General features: G+C 34.6%; 1 protein-coding gene across 1 annotated transcript in view; it reads right to left on the bottom strand.

The window, feature by feature from the left end:
- Rcd-1 (Required for cell differentiation 1) overlaps positions 1–20,532 on the bottom strand; it is a 105,415-nt gene that overhangs the window by 33,292 nt on the left and 51,591 nt on the right. Inside the window, exons 5-7 of the mRNA XM_090411911.1 lie at positions 9,391–9,497; positions 534–629; positions 316–414 (exon numbers count right to left, since the gene is read on the bottom strand). Coding sequence (XP_090268037.1) covers positions 316–414; positions 534–629; positions 9,391–9,497 — 302 coding nt within the window. The remainder of the gene's footprint in view (positions 1–315; positions 415–533; positions 630–9,390; positions 9,498–20,532) is intronic.

Raw genomic sequence — 20,532 nt, 5'->3', positions numbered from 1 at the left:
AGAGCAACATAGTCTGAATTTTCTTTAAATCAGTGTCATGTCTACATGGTGTTGGTCAGAACTTTTCAGTAGTCACAGCAATTTTGAGGCGATGCAACTGAGTGGTAGGTTGATTTCTCATAGCATCCTACCACTTAAGAAAACAAAATAAAACTAAGGGATTCTCAAGTAAAACCACCTTGAAAATTATTAACCTGAAACAAAAATACATCTCTAAATTTTTGAAATCTTATCTTTTGTTCATGAAATTTTGCAGGTATATATTTTCTAATGAAATATATTACTATTTTTTTTTATAATCACTCATACACTTACCAAAATCATAGCAACATGAGAAAATCTTTCATATGTCTGACAAATATATGATAAACCTGTTTCATCAAGTAGGATTTTCTGCAGAATGAATGTTGCCACCTGGAAATGAAAATAACATGCTGATGTGTTAACAGACTAAAAATAGTCAATGGTGACTACAGATATATACATCAAATAAATTATTAATCTTCTAATATCGAATATATTGAAATACATACTGTTTTAGAGAGTTCGCTTCCAGATTCCATTATTCGAAGACAGAGGGGAATGATTTCTGTTGTTAACAGAAAGTTTATTACTTCCTGTTCATCAGTCTGCAAAAATATATAAGAACCATATCAGTGGAGTAACCAAATCCAAATATTTTAAGGTTTCATACTTGAGGAGTGTAGAAGTAAGTAAAATAATGATTTTAAATAAAGGATTAACTATATGTTTCCACAATCTTCACTCATTACCAAAGACCTTCAGAGAGACAGGAACTCATCAAGAGCAGTTACATATTACCTACCAGCTGTCATATCTTTACTTAAATTCATTTAAGTAACAATATGACACATGACACTACCTCCCAAGATGAACTATTCCTGTTATGCTTTAACCTGAGAGAAAAATCTAGCTGTCACTCTTTTTTTTTTTGACTACATTAGTACTCAACTTCCATGGAGTCCCCTCCTCCAATTTAAAAAAAAAATCTACCTACCAGTACGTTATGAGATATTTTCAGAAGTTTGTATGACTATCAGATCAGCCCTCTTTTCTCCTGTTCTAGTGTCTGCAGTTCATACATTCTATCTGTCATCAGTGTTTACATTCCACAATTCTGATATTTTCATTGTTTTCATTTGCACACAACAGTCAATGTCATATGAAGATCTCAAAGAGGCAAAATTATTTCCTCATCTTTACATGTCAATGTCCACTATAGCATTATCCTTGAGATGTATTTATATCCTTTGCTATTCACTGGCCGGGTTGGCTGAGTGGTTAACATACCAGCTCTCAAACCAATAAGTTGTAGGTTTGAATCCTGCTGTGGACAGGGATTTTTGTGATTGCTTTTTAGGTGGAAGATGAATTTCATCACCCAGTGTAAGACCATCACCCTCACTTACTGGAGGCCTGAAGTGGCTTGAATAAGTTCCATGTAAAAATAATAAATTATAATATAATTGATAAAGATGGCTTAAAAAAAAAAAAAAAAAAAAAAAAAAATCCTTAGTCTACCAAGAGTATAAAACGTGCCATAGGTTAATAAGAACCTCTTGTAGGGAAGAGGGGAAACCACAAAAAAGCCCCAACTTGAACTTCCTTTCTACTTAAACTCCGAGATCCCTATCAGTTTCTTCTAGCACAATCCCACTGATATAATACACCACCAGATATCTCATTGCAAAGTGACCAACTTTACATTTACTACCGATGAATTATTTAAATCTGATTTTGCATATCCTGATATGCAAATAGCATATCAGGATATAGAAATAGTAGCAGCAAAATAGCTGCTACTATTTCCTTGACAAAGCACTTTGCCAATAAACAGATGCATTTGCAAATAGGTAATAACTCTCACTATTTTTAAGTTGACTTATATTGTTAAAAGAATGCCTACTCAGTTTTAGTTTCAGATATACATAGTAATTAATATATTCAAGGATGTCATTCTGGGTGGCTTCAAGTTTGAATCCTATTGCATGGTATTGATGTTTAAGATCGTCTTTAAGTGAGAGATGATTTTCATCATCCAGTGTAAGGCCACCACCCTGCTTATTGCAGCCTAAGTGGCTGGAAAAAGTTCAATGTTTGGTCTCTAGAGCAAGGCTTCCAAGACTGTAAAAAAAAAAATCCTCAGTCCACCCACAGTATTAATGTATTATTTGTCATGTTGGACAGATAAGTCAATCTGGAAAAATACATCAAAAAGAACATGTCAAGGATGTGGAGCAGAACACAGAGTTTCTACCAGCCGTATGATCTTATGAGACCAAAACAAAAATTCTTCAAGCCCTTTCAAATTTGAAACTTCAAATAATGCTGTGAAGCTCTTTGCAGTCAATCTAATTTAAATTTCAATGACAGTCTAAAAATTTCAAAATTCTAGGAAATGGTAGTTTTGAAAAGGTCACTAATAATCTAATGTTATTCATGTGTGTGTGTGTGTGTGTGTGTGGCTGTTTATTACACAGTTTAGATTACACACACATTTATAGACTGACTTAGTTATTCATTCCTTTTTACATATACTTTTTATAATCCACTTTATGAAAATAAAGTATTAATTGTAGATGTACTCAGTATGCACAAATGTTCATCCTAACATTATAAGTTAAGTTTTATTGTATTTCTAAGTAAATTTTTAAAATTTCTTTCCTGAGAAAGATCTCACCAGTTTTTGTTTCAGTCAACCCTATTTATGTCGATCTGGTACTTATCTAATTCCTCAGCTAGCTCCAATTCTTTGCTATTCAAGCTTCTTATGTTGATAATACCGATCTATAACTCTGGTGATGTTGAGTTGGGGTGTGCTTTCAGATTTGTTCCAACAGCTGACTTGTCGCTGTTCGCCCTGGTTCTCTGGCAAAAGCAATGCGGGGCCTTGTTTAACCGGACAACACCCCAGCCGGCATGAAATTTTGTCGTGTTGTACCATCATTTGTATATTGGTTTAAGCCAATAAGAATACAATTCAGTCAGCTAAATATCAAATTGTCAGCCCATCCTCATTCGTTCAGTATCCATGTAGATACCCAACAGGGTGCACCATGAGAAGGTGAGGATTGGACATTATGTCAGAAGCCCTGGTCAGTTCTCACATTCTTTTAAAGGGTATGTGGAGGTCTCCTCTCAGTTATACAGCTTTGATCTTTAAGAACCCCTTTCTGAGCAATAAATACAAAATGTTATTTTCAGGCAATGACAATCAAGAAAAAAGAAGGAGTAGCCATAGTATTCAACACTAAATGCAAGGATAATCTTCTTGAATGGCAGTCAGTCTCAAGTAGAGTGATGTGGGCAAATATCAGAATGAGGAATTGGACAACGAGACTTATTTGTGCCTATGGTTCCCCAGAAGGAACTACTAAGGCAGAAGCGGACGAATTTTTTGATGCTTTAGAGAAAGCAACTGACACAATGAAAAAGGAAAAGTTGTTCCTTGCTGGGAATCTAAATAGCAGAGTAGGAAATGATTGTCAGACATACAAAAATATTTTGGGAAAATTTGGAGAAAAGAGTAAAGCTAATAATAAGCAAATACCTGTTGGATTTCTGCTCAGGACATGGACGGGTTATTACTAGGCAAGGAATAAGAAAAGTCTCATTGACTATGTTATTGTTGTTGATAGTGATGTTTTCTCCCTGGTGCAGGACACCAGAGTGTACAGAAGATTTGAAATTGGAAGTGATCACTATTTAGTCTTGAGCAGGATAAAATTGAATTTCATATTGAAAAGAATAACATGTAAAGTTTTGAAGCGAATAAAAGTTGAGCAGCTCTCAGATGTGAACTGTAGACTAAAATACACAAAGATTATTGAAGAAAAAACCAAAAGAGTTTGAGAAGAGGAACCAAACCTTGGAGATTCAGTGGCAATCCTTGAAGAAAACCCTGATTGATTCAGCCAGATAATGTACATCTTTGTCCATCCCAGATAATGTAGTGAGGTTATCTGAAAGGAGAGAAAAATCAGTACTCCATGGTGGACACAGGAAGTTAAAGAGGCAGTGAAGGAAAAGAAGAAAGCATATCAAAAGTTTCTGCAAAATAAGTCAGCTTGTGCTCTTAGAGAATACAGAGACAAAAGTAAGAAAGCTAAACAGTGTGTAAAACTAGCAAAAGTCATGGGAGGACTTCGGCAAGAACATAGAAAATAAATATCAAGAAGGTGGTAAGATATTGTGGAGGTTGTTGAAGAAGCTTAGAAACGGAGGAAAGAGTGCTGTAAAAGGAGTTAGAGAGATGATAAAGTTGACTTCAAAACGTGAGAAAAAGATATCCCTGAAGTATGGAGTAATCACTTCGAAAAATTGCTAAATGAAACAAGCAGTGATAGCAGAATAAAAAACACTCAACAGGCATACAGTCAGGAATACACATCCATACTTGAAGTAGAAAAACCCATGAAAAGCTTGCAATGTGGAAAGGCAGCAGATGTAGATGATATTCGACCAGAAATGCTCATATACAAAAAGGGAAATAAAACTGAATGTGAGAATTACAGAGGTAATTCCCCACTGAGTGTTCCTGGCAAGATTTATGCAAGTATACTTGAGAAACGGTTGAAAGAATTGTGGAAGAAAAGCTTGGTGAAGCACAAGCTGGATTCAGGCCAAATAGAGGCTATCAGGATCAGATCTTCACTTTACGACAAATAGTCGAGAAAGCATGGGAATATAACAAAGATCTGTATTTAAGTTTTGTCGATCTGGAAAAGGCATATGACAAGGTACCAAGAAAGAAGCTATTCAATACGCTACAGTTATATGGTGTCAATGGGGCATTATATCAAGCAATACTTAGTCTTTATTTGAGTTGTAAGTCAGCAGTTAGAATTGAAGTACAGGAAGATGGTTTAATGTTAAATCTGGTGTGAGACAAGGATGTAGATTATCCCTTCTGTTATTCATTATCTATATGGATCACATTATGAAGAAAGTGGTATTAAATGTGATATCAGAATTGGAGATGTTAATGTCAGCTCTTTGCTTTATGTGGATGATGTTATACTTCTAAATAAATCTGCTACAAGTTTGCAAGATTTCCTGACTAAATTGAACAACTGTTGTAATAGATATGGTATGAAGGTCAGCAATAAAAAGACAAAGACAATGAAAATAGGTAGAATGGTTGAAAATGTCAACTGTGTTGTGAATGGGGGATCTGTGGAACAAGTAAAACATTTCAGCTACTTAGGCATGATTTTTATTGAAAATGGTAAATTAAATATGGAAATAGACAACAAAATCAAAAGCTGGTATGGTAGGAAGTCAACTGAATAAATTCATATGGAATAAGAAAGAAATTAGTCTCAACACTAAATTAGCTATATACAAGATAGTGTTCAAACCAGTTTTAACTTATAGATATGAGAGCTAGGTCAGAAGTAAAATACTTGACCAAAGACTAAAGACCGCAGATATGAGAGTCCTGAGAAAGATTAGAGGTGTGAACAGATGGTATCAATGGCAATATCACATTAAAAACAAGGATATTAGGAAAGAACTTGACATTGTCAGCATCCAGGAATGCGTTAGCAGAGCTAATCTCAGGTGGTATGGTCACTTAAATAGAATGGGAGAGGAAAGATTAGCAAAACAAGTGTTCTCTGCCAGGTTGGCAGGAAAACAACCCAGAGGAAGACCAAGATATAGGTGGATTGATACGGTACAAAGTGCCTGAGATGATAGAAATATAAGACCTGATAATGTGGAGTCTTGACAAGTAACAGACTGATTTGGAGGAAAATTGTAGATAGAAAGTTAGTAATGATGTAAATTTTTCATGTAGTACTACCATATCCTGCACACCCCTTGAGGGTACATGGCAGGAATTTGATGATGTTGAAATTTCTTTCCACATACACTCTGGCATCCATGCAGATCTGTTGCTCACTGACTAAGTTCATTTATAGCTGTGTTCCTAACATTATCATATGAATGGTACCATACAGAATATGTGCCACTTCAAAATGTAATTTGTCAGCTGAATCAGAAGAAAAGTCATGTAGGTTCCTTTCTACATCCAGCATGAAATCAGCACGAGAAAATTTCTTTGGAGTGAAAGAAAAATGGCTTTTACATAAAAATGTTAATTTCATCTTAGGTGAGTATTAAAATGACAAGTTTACCAATCATTTGTCTGTTGACTGAACAGAGTAAGATTTACACTGTTAATTTATGTCTTAACATTTTGCATTAGTTTTTTTTAGATTTACAGAATGCTTAGTCCTATTTTGAGGATATGACATAACTCTAAAGTTCAAGTTCTTTGGATAACATTATGTTAGCTACTAGAAATATTAACTTTAACCACTTTACATTTTGCACAATGGAGCTGGTTTAAAACAGCACATACTGGCACAATAAATCCTGGGCACACCAAATTTGACAGCTGTTTTGATTCTGATAAAACTGGGATAAGATCAGTTATGGCAGTGTTTGAGAAACGTGTCTGGCCTGTGAAACCTTACAAGCGTCAAATGCAAGGTATTTGTAATTTGTATCAGAAGGAAGGTCAAATTCCTTTCTATCTGCAGCATGAAATCAGTGTAAAGAATTTTCTTTGGAGTGATAAAGAAATCATGCACTTTAGAGATAAGCATTATTTAAACTTGCCCAAGATGAAATTAAACTACACCACACACACATATTCATGAGTTATACATTTTTTGTTTTAACCATGCTTTTTACATTCACTCCATGCAAATCTATTAATTGGATATGTACTCAATATGCAATTGTTATAATTTAATTTTTATGTTTCACTTCTAATTTTGGAAATTATTTTTTTTTTTAACTTTTCTCTTCACATGCACTTTTTACATCTCTGTAACAAACTTTCTACTCCATTGCTCATTTGCTAAGTGTTGCAACCATATGGCCCCACTATTGCCTCACAGTAGTGAGCCAAGTTGATAAGAAACAGAAGTTCATCTTCTGATTGTAATGAGGAAGAAGGGTTACTCCCTCTTTCTCAACAGAAGACACTGTGGTATTGCTGCAGATTTCAGGAAGACTCTGTAACTGATAATATTAACAATACCAACAGAAAAGAAAACAACCCTACAAATTCATAATAGTCTGCATACACTGCTATACTTACATAACACAAACAATGGGTTTCAAATAAAACAATTCCCCTTGTACCTACTGCACTTAACAGTAATTATGTATCTGAGCACTTCATAGTAATCATGGTGTGGTTCTCAGATATTGATACATGATAGATAATTTATGGAATTTCTTCAGTCCAGTCCTACTTCTGATTAGCTATAAATATCACTTCAGTTCACAGAAAATTTATTTACATCATAATAATTCAATACATACAGAAATCACATTGTATATCTTTTGGAAGTTTCACTAAGAGGGTCAGATACTGACACGACAGGAATGCTGCATTAAATAATCTGATAACTACTTCCTTTCTGCATTTACTTAAGACTTCATAAGTCACAGCTTCTCATTCTGTGCTCGTCCTCACTCTTTCCTTCCTATTCTCCTTTTTGTACCTCCTCCCCTTTCAATGCTATAGAGGGGTCTTAATAATATACCTTAAGATCTGCATGATCTCATCATAAGTTATGAGAATTCAGTCAGGGCTGTTTTCTCCCATTTCCAAATTGTAACACTAAGTTTAAACTGTGTCAATGACAATCTTGACTGTTTCCCATAAGTTCCTAATCATATCGTGTGACTAGCTTGGAGAACAGTAGAAATAAAGCATTTTGTGATGTCTTATCACTCCATTCTCATTTCACATACCTGTCCATTCTTTTTGTATGTTCACTCTGATAAGATACTAAATCACAAAAGATACATGTTTCATATTAAATGCTTTATTATTTTTTTTATGTGTATAGCAAGTTCATTATATCATACCAGTAATTTGATTACTAATCCTAACATAATGCAGTAATCAAATTCCTACACATTTGTGGGTAAAATGAAGACATCCTTCTATCAGCTGATACAAATTCAACTGGCTCTTCAAATAATCTCTAGGCTCTACTACACAAAATCTATACAAGAAGGCTTTACTCATCCCTTGTTTCTGGCAAGTTAAAAATCAGCACAATGTGCTTCAAACAACAGCAAAAAAATTGTTTTCTCTTTAATGTTTAGTTGCAAGATCACACTCACCACCCAAAGTTGGCATTAACAAAGTACAAAACCTCTCCAGTTTGCTTTCTCCCTGACTAAAAACCAACAGCAATCAACATGTGTGACATCTCAATTCTTCTCAGATTTCTCTGCCACTGCTGGAATATCCCACTATTTTCTGCCACTTTCTGTTGCTAGTATATAAATATCCTTCTCTCAATGATCAAAACAATTCTTAGCTTTGCTATTATATAGAGCAGCATCAAGAAACTTCCTTCAAATACCTGATGCTATTCAGAAGAGGACAATTAATTGATATGCCTGTTCTATGTGTATTTTCACAGGCTGAACTGGCTACCCATTCCTCCACTTTTCATGGCTACAGTCAATACGAATACAATGAGCTAATCATCCATTTACTGTCCAATTTCAAACCTAACGAACTTTTCTTTTTCCCCCACCTTTCATTTCGTCTACCTCTGTTCTTTGAAACTGTCTCTTCAACATTATCTTTTCTAAAGACTACAACTTGCAGCTGGTTCAAGAAATACAGTTTCTCAATATAATGTTCTATAAGTTTTGTTGACATCAACTCCATACCTTTCAGGTATGGAGCTGATGTCAGTAGTTTACCTTTGTTCTAGTTCATGTGATGATGGTACATGTTATCTTAATAAATATTTCAAAAATTTGTAATTAATATTTCAGCAAAGTTTTTTTTTTTTTTTTTAAATACTGTCTTGCAGGTCATCTGTTAAACCTCCTAAATCACAAAGGTTGAAAACACGACACAACGTTGGGCTTCATTTCTTCTTTCAAAAGGAAGGAACTCGGCAAAAGTTATGTTGCACACCTATGTACTTGTAAGATAACTTTGCTCGAGAATTACCCCCCCCCCCCGTCTTACAAAAAAGAATAATAAAGATGGTTATGAAGGAAAAATCAAGTTGATGGGATCATAATGTAAAAAGTGTTGCATTAATTAAATGGCCGTTTGCAATTCAGGTATGTATTTTATTGCGAATTCCACCAATCCCATTACACTATTAAGTACCTTAAGCAGATTAAGGTTGGACAATCTAGTTCCCCTGCTAACATGGTAATATATTGCTCATAACTTATCAGCATGTTACAGCTTATTTCAATTAGTATTAGCTACTTGATGTAGTGCCACATGCTTAGGTAATAATTTGATTATATAATTAATAGAATAATATAATATATGATTTACCTTATACTAATAACATATCTTACCTTTACTAAAGCTCCAATAACTCCCAAGCTTGTCAATCTTAGGTACTCAAATGGTCTTGTTTTGCTCACAGTATGTAAGAATGGATATAGGAATAGTGGAGTATTAGCTGAAGTAGTTAAATAAAATAAATTATTTAATATAAAAAAACTTTCACACAGAAATGAAAAGTCTAAAAGAAAAGCATTCATCAGCCTTCACACAAAAAAAAAATGTTTAAGGAATGTTTATTTATGTCTACAAAGGAGATAATGGGAGAAGGTTACTCAAATGATCTTGTTTTGCTCACAGTATGTAAGAATGGATATAGGAATAGTGGGGTATTAGCTGAAGTAGTTAAATAAAATAAATTATTTAATATAAAAAAACTTTCACACAGAAATGAAAAGTCTAAAAGAAAAGCATTCATCAGCCTTCACACAAAAAAAAAAATGTTTAAGGAATGTTTATTTATGTCTACAAAGGAGATAATGGGAGAAGTAATTACTTAATTTAAGATTATCATATTTAAAGAAGCATCTCATTAAAATTACCCACATAATTAAGCTTTTATTGTTACTGTATCTTAAATGAACAAGAAAAATATAGTTAGGAAGAAAGGATCAAGTTGATATCACCATCACAATTTTTTTTTTTTTAACATCACTTATAAGTTACTAATAGACAATTATTAGGAGATTCTAGAATATAAAATTTATCTTAACTATAATTAAATCAAGGCTGATACTATAAATTACACCAATGGTTCTTAAACCCTGCTGACCTTATGTAAGTTGTCTGCAAACAATGCCACCAATCTTATACATAATAGCTAAAAGAAAACTGAGGAGTCAGTTAAAATGCATTTTTGCTCATGTATCCATGATACAACTCTTCTATTAGTTATATGTACAAAATACTTTACCAAAAAAAAAAAAAATAAAGATTCTATGCAGCAAACCACATTCTGAATTGTTGTGTAAAAAGTTTTAAAAGTAACCTTTTGAACCACTGATACATGCTTATTCAAATATTTTATTTGCAGCTTGTATTGCTCATCTAATTTACCTTCTGTTTAAATTATTACTGATGTCTATAGTTTCGGATCGACCAATGTGTGGAGGGGGCACCATCCTGCATGAAAATGACTGAATCCATTCACAGGTACTGCTGCAGCTGTGGCAACAGCTACAAACAAACAAATTAAACAACAAAATTGTTTAATTATATTGCAATATAATTATTAGTAACTGAGCAGGTCACAGGAACTGACTGATAAATGTCCTCAAAGAAGAATGCCCAAATGTTAAATGACACTGTAAATCCACACCAGATAGTAACTCCAGGTAAATACAAAGGAACTTGTTGGACTGCATGCAGCATTTTGTACAGCCATACCTGGCAATTGTAGGTATTTATTCACAGCTCCGTTCAGGTGAAATGAGCCTAATCTCCACACAAAATCATTCACAGCTACACAGCATCAATCTCCACTTGAGCAAGAAATGTTAAGGTCATCTTCTGGAGTGTACGCACACCCTCTGTCCAAAAAGAAACCGAACTTTTCGAAAATGGTGAAATTGCGAAAGCGGCAATCTTCATTAGTTTTATGTCAACTGTTTATGACATTTGTTGTTTCATTAGAAGCAGAGTTAGTGTATTTTGACAAATGGTTGGTAAATGAGTTCTAAACAGAGAGCTGCGATCGACTTTTGTGTTAAACTTAAAGTTTTACCGAAACACATCAAATGCTTCTTATCTCGTACTCAAGTTTACAAGCAGTTTAAGCGATTTCAAATTGGTCGCGATATGCTCGAGGACGACAAAAAGCCCGGCCTTCCAAAAACTAGACTGAGCGAAGTTAACATCCAAAAGTGCGTGATTTCTTCAAAGAAAACCCGAAATCAACTGTGCACAACATTTTGACCGAGAGTTTGAGCTTTCGTAAATTGAATTCGCGATTTGTTCCCAACAAGTTGACCGAAGACCAAAAATGTATTGAATTGAACACTGCAAGGACCTCATTAAAACCGCTTGTAAGGACTCAAACTTCCTTGAAACAATCGTTACTGGTGACGAGACGTGGTATTTTAAGTACGAGTCCAAAACAATGCTCCAGGTGAGTGGAGACCACCAGAAGAGGAGCATCCGAAAAAAAGATGATTGGAGAAGTCTAAAGTAAAAACAATGCTGATTTGTTTCTACGATTCCAAGGGCATTATCCACAAAGAATTCATTCTGCCTGGCCAAACGGTCAATGGTGAGTTTTATCTCGGAGTTTGAAGTGATCGATAACGAGAATTCTTCGCGTACGGCATGAATATCGTGATGCAGGCAGCCGGTCACTTTTGCACGATAATGTACCATCTCATCATTCAAACATTGTGAGACAGTTTTTGAGCAAAAACTGAGTTTGGGTGTTGGATCACTCTATATTCACCCGATTTAGCACCCTGTGACTTCTTTCTCTTCCCCCAACTTCATTTGCCGATGAAAAGAAAGAACACGACACCACTGAAAATTCAAGTGGCAGTAACCAGGATCCTCAACAGTATCCCAAAAACCGATATAAAAAACTCATTTAATGAATTAATTGACCGTGCCAAACGCTGTATCGAAGCTGAGGGAAAGTATATCGAGTTAAATAAATGATTTGTATAATTATAATTGGCCTGTGTTTTATTTTCTATCAAAAATTTCTGTTTCCTTTTCGACAGAGGGTGTATATGTTACTGCTAAAGTGCAGAAATCAGTTATTCTGCAGATTATCTAGGTATTGTGCAGATTAACTATGGTGATCCGTTAATGTGCGGAAAATTGTTTCATTTCTCAAATTACCTAGGTAACCTGCACATTACCTACTAGGCACTCGTTGAAGTGAAAATAAGATCTTTGCTGGAACAACAGCAACGTTTCTGTACACTTAAATTAACGTAATGTTATTTATTTATTTTTCGATATCTAAAGAATCAAGTTAATACAATCAAACAATCAACAAATTAGTTGATAGGATCAATCATCAATCAATTAATATAATACAAGGAATCAAACGGTTTAAAATATTATTACAATTAAGAAAAAAACATGATAAAATTATGTTTACTTATTAAAAAACCAAACTAAAAGTGGAGGGAGAGGGGGGGGGGAAGGAGTAGGGAAAGGAAATGAGAGAAACAAACTTTTGAACTTTAACGATACGGAAGCCGTTAATGTGCACATTACCTAGGTAAAATGCGGAAAACTCTTGATTCCGCACATTAACGGAGCAAATCAGTTAATGTGCAATTAGCTAGGTAATCTGCACATTAACAGTTTTCGCACTTTAGCGGTAACATATATACAAAGAAACAAGCTGTACTACAATCTATATGGCATGCTCAAGTTGCTAAAAAAAACTAAGCTACATGAAAGCTAGAGTCCTATTATTATCTATTAGGTTACAAAATTAAATTAAACTGGAGAGTAACATGTTCATACAGAAAATAATAGATAAACAAACAGAAAATAAAATTACTTATAATTTCACAGATTTCTTTAAAATCTCCATTCATACCAAGTTTATGAATGATGCAAAGAACAAGTACTACTTTTCCAATCAATTCGATGTAGGGTGTTGAGAGCATGATCTGAGAGGCCTGCTTAACCAAAATTATTATATTTAATGTGTTTTTTTCCCCCCACGGATAGGGATTGTACGTCCAGTTTATTTCCCCAACATAAGGTAAGTTACAGGAGCAATGAACTCCAGGGTGTGCCAATGGGTGAAGAGGATCCTTAGAGGTGTTGAATATTTTTTTAATTTTAAGGTTGGTTTAAAAGTGGCATTAAGATTATAATGATGTAAGATTCTATTAATTTTTTTCTGATAACCCTTTAATGTATGGGAGTGTTTTGGTTTTACTGTAATCTATATTGCTTTTTGATGAAGTTTTATTAATAGCATTTTTGCTATATATGTTATTTATAAATATATTACTAATAATTTTAAATTCTTGTTTAAGAGCTTGTTAATTAGAGCAAAATTGTTATAGCTCTGTTCTTGAGGATGTTGATGACTACAAACTGTTGTAAAGGGTGGTGATATGAGTTAACATGTATATATATTGGTGTGTAGGCTTACGGTAAACACTCGATACACTAATCACATCTTCCTAAGGGAAGATGTGTGACTAGTGTATCCAAGAACAGGAGCAAGTTCCAATTTTCAATTTCAATAGTAAATTGTATACACTCATGTTGTTTGTTCAGGTGGCTAAGGAATGTGTTTAATGTTTGGTGGCCGTGTGGCCAGATAACGAAAACATCGTCAATGTATCTAAGCCAAACTGTAGAAGGTTTTAGAGTCAAGGAATCAAGAGCACGTTGCTCAAAAGCTTCCACATAAAAATTATCAATGTGTGTGTGTGGGGGGGGGGGGGGGGAGATATAGTAGTGAGCCCATTTTTACCTTCTTTTTGTAGATAAAATTTATTTTGCCACAAGTGGAACGTAGTACGTGGACAAAGAGAGCTGTAACATCAGGTGGAAATTTGTTCCACCCGATTTTGCCATGGGTTCACCACTATCCGTCTCCAATTGCTAACTTTTATATAGATACATTTATAAATAACAGATATAGCAAAAATACTATTAATAAAATTCTTCATAAAACTTGAAAAAGTAATATAGAATAATGCTGGCCTGATTGGCTGTGTGGTTAGCGTATCCGTTCTCCAGCCAATCCAGGTTCGAATCCAGGCGATTCGAACTTGCATGGATGTTTATGATTGTGAAAATACTACTGGTGGTGTACGATAGATGGCAATGTAGTTGCAGTTAGTGGAGAGAGAGAGAGCTGTAGAGTAGATAACCTTCTCTCGACTAGTCTTTGGACTCCCTGGAGGTGTTGTATAATAACTACAGTAAAACCGTAACACTCCCATACATTAAAGGGTTATCAGAAAAAAATTAATAGAATCCTACATCATTATAATATTAATGCCACTTTTAAACCAACTTTAAAATAATAAACATTCAACACCTCTAAGGATCCTCTTCTACCGTTGGCACATCCTGGAGTTTATTGCATCTACTGCACCTGTCACTTACCTTATATTGGGGAAATAAACTGGACGTACAATCACCATCTGTAAAAAAGAACACAAACGACACATTAAATATAATTTTGGTGAAGCAGGCCTCTCAGATCACGCTCTTAACACCTACATTGAACTGATTGGAAAAGTATTTGTTCTTTGCATCATACAAAAACTTGGTATGAACAGAAATTTAAAGAAGCCTGTGAAATTTTGATTAACCACGCTAATCTTAATAACAATGGTGGCTTAAAAATCCCAAGAATTTGGATGGCACACAGGCAGCCCACTTAGTTTCCAGCAAATCCTGACTTTAGCTCCAAGCAATTATCTTTTTTTATTGGCCGCTATCCATACCAGTTGCAATTTATATGTATACTTATACAAGTAATTTTATTTTCTGTTGATTTATCTATTATTTTCTGTATGAACATGTTACTCTCCAGCTTAATTTAATTTTGTAACCTAATAGATAATAATTAGGTAATAGATATGGTATGAAGGTCAGCATTAAAAAGACAAAGAAAATAGGTAGAATTGTTGAAAATGTCAACTGTGTTGTGAACAGGGAACCTGTGGAACAAGTAAAACATTTCAGCTACTTAGGCACAATTTTTAGTGAAGATGGTAAATTAAATATGGAAATAGACAACAGAATCAACAAAGCTGGTATGGTAGGAAGTCAATTGAATAAATTTATATGGAATAAGAGAGAAATTAGTCAGAACACTAAATTAGCTGTATACAAGACAGTGTTCAAACCAGTTTTAACTTATGGATCTGAGAGCTGGGTCAGAAGTAAAACACTTGACCAAAGACTAGAGACCACAGATATGAGAGTCCTGAAAAAGATTAGAGGTGTGAACAGATGGCATCGGCAATATCATATTAAAAATGAGGATATTAGGAAAGAACTTGACATTGTCAGCATCCAGGAATGCGTTAGCAGAGCTAATCTCAGGTGGTATGGTCACTTAAACAGAATGGGCGAGGAAAGATTAGCAAACCAAGTGTTCTCTGCCAGGTTGGCAGGAAAACGACCAAGATATAGGTGTATTGATACGGTACAATGTGCCTTAGATGATAGAAATATAAGATCTGATAATGATAATATTGGAGTTTTGACAAGTAATAGACTGATTTGGAGGAAAATTGTAGATAGGAAGTTAGTAATTATGTAAATTTTTCATGTAGTACTATCATACCCTGTACACCCCTCGAGGGTACATGTCAGGAATTTGATGATGATTGAGCTTTCATGTAACGAGGGTTTTTTTTTTTTTTTTTTTTTTTTTTTTAAGCAGCAGCAGAGGTCAGGCAAATAGTTTTAATGGTCGATCAGTAACTTTAGCTTGTCATGTAGATAGTAGTGCAGCTTGTTTCTTTGTACATACATATACTCCAGAAGATGTTAATCTGAAGGTCAAAACGTAGTGTATATTTTGATTTATATTAAACTAAAGTTTAACACTGTAGTTGTATCCATAATTTTCGTAATGTAGACGTTCATTGCAGAGCACATAGAGCTAGTGGACATTGTCTACATTCATACACGCAATGAAATTCGCAGAGTGCAGCAATGACATTGCAATTCTTTGGGTAGTACAGCTTCACAAGCAAAGCACTTTGAGGCAAGTCTAGTGCTATCACTGTGGACAGTATTAACAACCAGAACAAAAGGAAAAATCCCATGCATCTGGTGTATACAATGCCTGTGGTGGTGAATTTTTGAACTACTTTTTTTTACCCCTCAGTTATCTTCTGCATGATGCACTATGTATGCCTGCAACGTTTCACACCATTTGAATCACGGAATGGTGCTATCATACTTATTCTTGAATTCATTCACACTGCCAATCATGCACCACCCTCTGAGAGAAAAACCTAGCACTCACCTCCTCCTTAGCGGCATTCATTCTCAGATTTCAAGGATGCCCTCTTGTCCTTTCTTCCACCCTCAATAAACTGAAAAATTCCATTAATTGAAATCCAGCATGACCCTTTCAGAAGTTTGCAAGTTTCAATCATATCATTCCTCTTTCTCCTGTTTACTAGTGTCTGCAATCTACAAATTCTCAATCTGTCTTCGTAATCAGTATTCCGTAATCCTGATATCATTTTTAACACTCTCCTTTGCACTCTCTCCAATATATCAGAATCACAACGGAAACCCGCGAGTTCTTATCAACGCCTTGTAAAGAGGCAAACTGACATCTTCATTCTTACATGTGAACATTCATTTCAGCATTGCAATTATCTTTTGAGTTGTATTTGCAACCTTTGCTACATGGCACCTGAACTTCAACTTCCTATCTACAAACACTCCAAGATCTGTAGCCTCATCAGTTTCTTCAAGCATAATCCCACCAATATGACATTGGATATCTAATCATGCTGAAGTGAATGACTACATTTACTGACATTGAACTAACATTCATTTTCCCACGTCCACATTTCCAGCCAATTCAAATCATTCTGCAAGTACTGCATATCAGCAGCATTCCTGATTACCCTACCTATCTTTGCATCATCAGCAAATAGCTGTATGTCACTTGTCAACTCCTTCCCAATATTATTAATGTATAGATTGAATAACAGTGAACCAAGCACTGATCCTTGCAGTACACCATTGGTTATCTTAAATCTTGCAGACTCATATCCCCCCATATACCACTTTCTGATATCTGTTAATCAGCATTCTATAATCCAAACCCATTTTCTCCAATTTATGCAACAGTACCATGCTGTATTCTGTCAAAAGCCTTAGCAAAATCCAAAAGTATCATGGTATATCCAATTTTAAATATATGAAGAGCCAAAGGCTTCAATTCGGCAACAAAATTATTTAAATTAAGGGATATTACATCCCATATTGTTTCACAGCTGAAAATAGAAACTATATAAAGCTCGGTGAGCTTTATATAGTTTCTATATTCGGCATGAAACTGAGTTTCTTTTTCGGCTGTGAAACAATATGGGATGTAATATCCCTTAATTTAAATAATGGTATATCCATTTTCCTTGTCTAGTTCAATGGTAACATTGTTATAGAATGTGAGCAACTTGCCGAAACATGACCTTCCCTTTGGTAAACCCATGTTTGGTATCATAAGCGATGCCAAAATATACAGGGTGATCAAATATACAATTTTTTTATTTTAATTTTTCAAACAGTTGTTTTGCTAATTGTTGCTCTCCCATTCTGTTTAAGTGACCATACTACCTGAGATTAGCTCTACTAACACAGTCCTGAATGCTAACAATTGCAAGTTCTTTCCTAATATCCTCATTTTTTTGATGTGATACTGCCACTGATGCCATTGTTCATTCCACTAATCTTTCTCATAACTTTCATATTAGAGATCTCTAGTCTTTGATCAAGTGTTTTATTTCTAACCCAGCTCTTGGATCCATAAGTTAAAATTGGTTTGAACACTGACTTGTATACACCTAATTTAGTGTTTTGACTAATTTCTTTCTTATTCCATATAAATTTATTCAGCTGACTTCCTACCATTCATTTTAAACAAATTACGGACTCTACAACTGTGTTAGAAATAGTTATTTTAATTTCCAATGTTTCGGCCTTCCTATTATATTTCACACAGTATGCTAAAGAGACAACAATTTGATCAACGGTTATTCTATTGGCCTGACCTCTAGTGAAAATAGAATTAAAATAAATAAATGAAATAAAATAACTACATCAAAGCTATATTCTATTTAAGACAACATCAGAGAAACGTTCTTTCACATATAGTTTTATTACAGCAAAAAATTATGTCCTAATTTAACATGACCACTGTTATATTAGATTTAAGATCCCGGATTTCCTATGATCCTGTTTATAATTACCTCTTAGGGAGAAAGGTTATGTGGATGGAATATGTACCTTCCATATCCTTGGGATTTTTAGACCATCATTATTGTTAAGATTAGGCTGGGCGATAAGAATTTCACAGGCCTCCTTAAATTTATGTTCATACCATGTTTTGGTGTGATGTAAACAACAGGTGCTTTTCCAGTCAATTCTATGTAAAGTGTTCAGGGCATGATCAGAAAGGCCAGTTTTACCATGTCAGATTTACTCACTCTGGTCTGGATGACCAGAGTGACCATCTTCTAATCCCTTGCCTTTGATCTATATGGCTTAGAAAGACCACAGTACAGCCTGCAAGATCATTAGGGATATGCAAGTTCTCCCCACCTCCATCACCATATCAATGTGGAGATACTATTGGGGTGTAAAGGGAATTTGGACTTAGATAACCAAATTATATTCTCTTCTAGTTTCGACCATACATATAATATGATGATATAATATAATGAAATGTCAAACAGCAGGAACATCAGGATTAACATTGAAAACACAGCTACTAGTACAACCTCAACAGTACTAAAGACTGGCATTAATAACTTAAGAAAATTCAATACAAAAGATTACCCTCATGTATACGAGAGTGGTCTGAAATGTTCTTGGCCTAACAATGAAAAAACGAACTTATAATTTCAAAATTATTTTTATTTTTCAATGTCCCTTAAGACTAATACATTTATTCAAGCGATGCTCCAGCACCATTATTCCATCCCTGTAGTGGTTCTCGTTAAATCTGCAAAATACCCCTCTACAGCTGCAATCACCCCTTGATTTGAAGAAAAACGCTGACCAGTGAGGAAGAGTTGTAGTATTGGGAAGAGACAGAAGTCAGAGGGAGCCACATCTGGGAAATAGGGTGGATGTTTCAATAACTCATAGTGCAGCCTTAATTTCCCCATTGACAACACACCTTTGTGGGCAAGTGCATTGTACTGATGAAAGATTATTTGTTTTCTTCTGCAAACCGGGTCTTTTCTCACAAATTTTTTCATCTAGTCTGGTTAAAAGATAGGAATAATATTCCCCAATTATTGTTTTACCCTTTTCAAGATAATTAATAAAAACAAAATGCCTTTAGCATCCCAAAAACACTGATGCCATGACCTTTCCTGCTGATGGAACCGACTGTCTTTGGCACTGAACAACCACCTTCTGTCCATTGTTTTGACTGCTGTTTGGATTCTGGTGTGTAATGGTGAATCCAAGTCTCATTCATAGTAATAAACAATGCACAAAATCAGTTTTATTCTTGTTAAAACGCTCCAAGCACTGTTCAGAGATTTTCATGCAAGTGCATTTTTGATCATTTGCAATTCTTCATGCAAAATATATCCTACACGTTCTTTTAAACCTATAGTCTCAGAAATTTCATGCACTTTGACTCATCCAATACCATATCGTGCACTCAATCGATGATTTCTGGTGTTACACTTTTTTTTTTTGAGTCCTTCACATGGATCATCTTCAAGGCTGTATGGACTGCTGAGTTTAAACTCAGCAGTCCATTTCTTAATTGTCAAAAATGAAGGAGAACAGTGCCCATAAACGTTTATGAACTTCGTATGAATTTCTTTTGGCATTAAACCTTCTTTTACAAAGAATTTTAAAACCGCACGATACTCAAATTTTATCCATTTCAAGGGATATGGACAACAATTTTGTTTCACAGCTGTATAAAACAAACTACTTGCTAGAATGACTTGCAATTTCACATGGATGCTTATGACAGATGTACCAACTTAGAAAAAAAATATCTTGCCGATAGTGTTACCATCTATGGTCGAGGCAGACCATAGATGGCAACACTATTTACTGAAACACGAAATATATGCAATCTGTCCTTTGAAGGTGCTATGCAATAATAAAATTACAATAATGCCATCTAATATTACTATGTTGTTTACAAATTTACCTGCCAACAGCAATACCAGATACATTAGACCCACTATCTCTTCTTCAAAATTGTGTTTAATTGAACATTACTATGATTACCATAACTGCTTACATAAAACTATAAAGAAAAATGCAAACAAAAAGGATGCCAGCAACATCATTAAAAATAATACTATTAAAATACCATTATACATGATACAATTAAAGCATGCCTAATCAAAAAAAGTTCACCATAGTTGATTTTGAAGAAAACAAAAACCAATTACATTGCTCAGAATTAAGTTGCTAGTTATAACTTTGAGAACCAACCCATATGAAAT

The sequence above is a fragment of the Typopeltis vanoorti genome, chromosome 22 (genome assembly GCF_054136105.1).
Source record: "Typopeltis vanoorti isolate ZY-2024b chromosome 22, IOZ_Tvanoo_1.0, whole genome shotgun sequence".
NCBI classification, from domain to species: Eukaryota; Metazoa; Arthropoda; class Arachnida; order Uropygi; family Thelyphonidae; genus Typopeltis; species Typopeltis vanoorti.
This window is presented reverse-complemented; position numbering and strand designations above follow the sequence as displayed.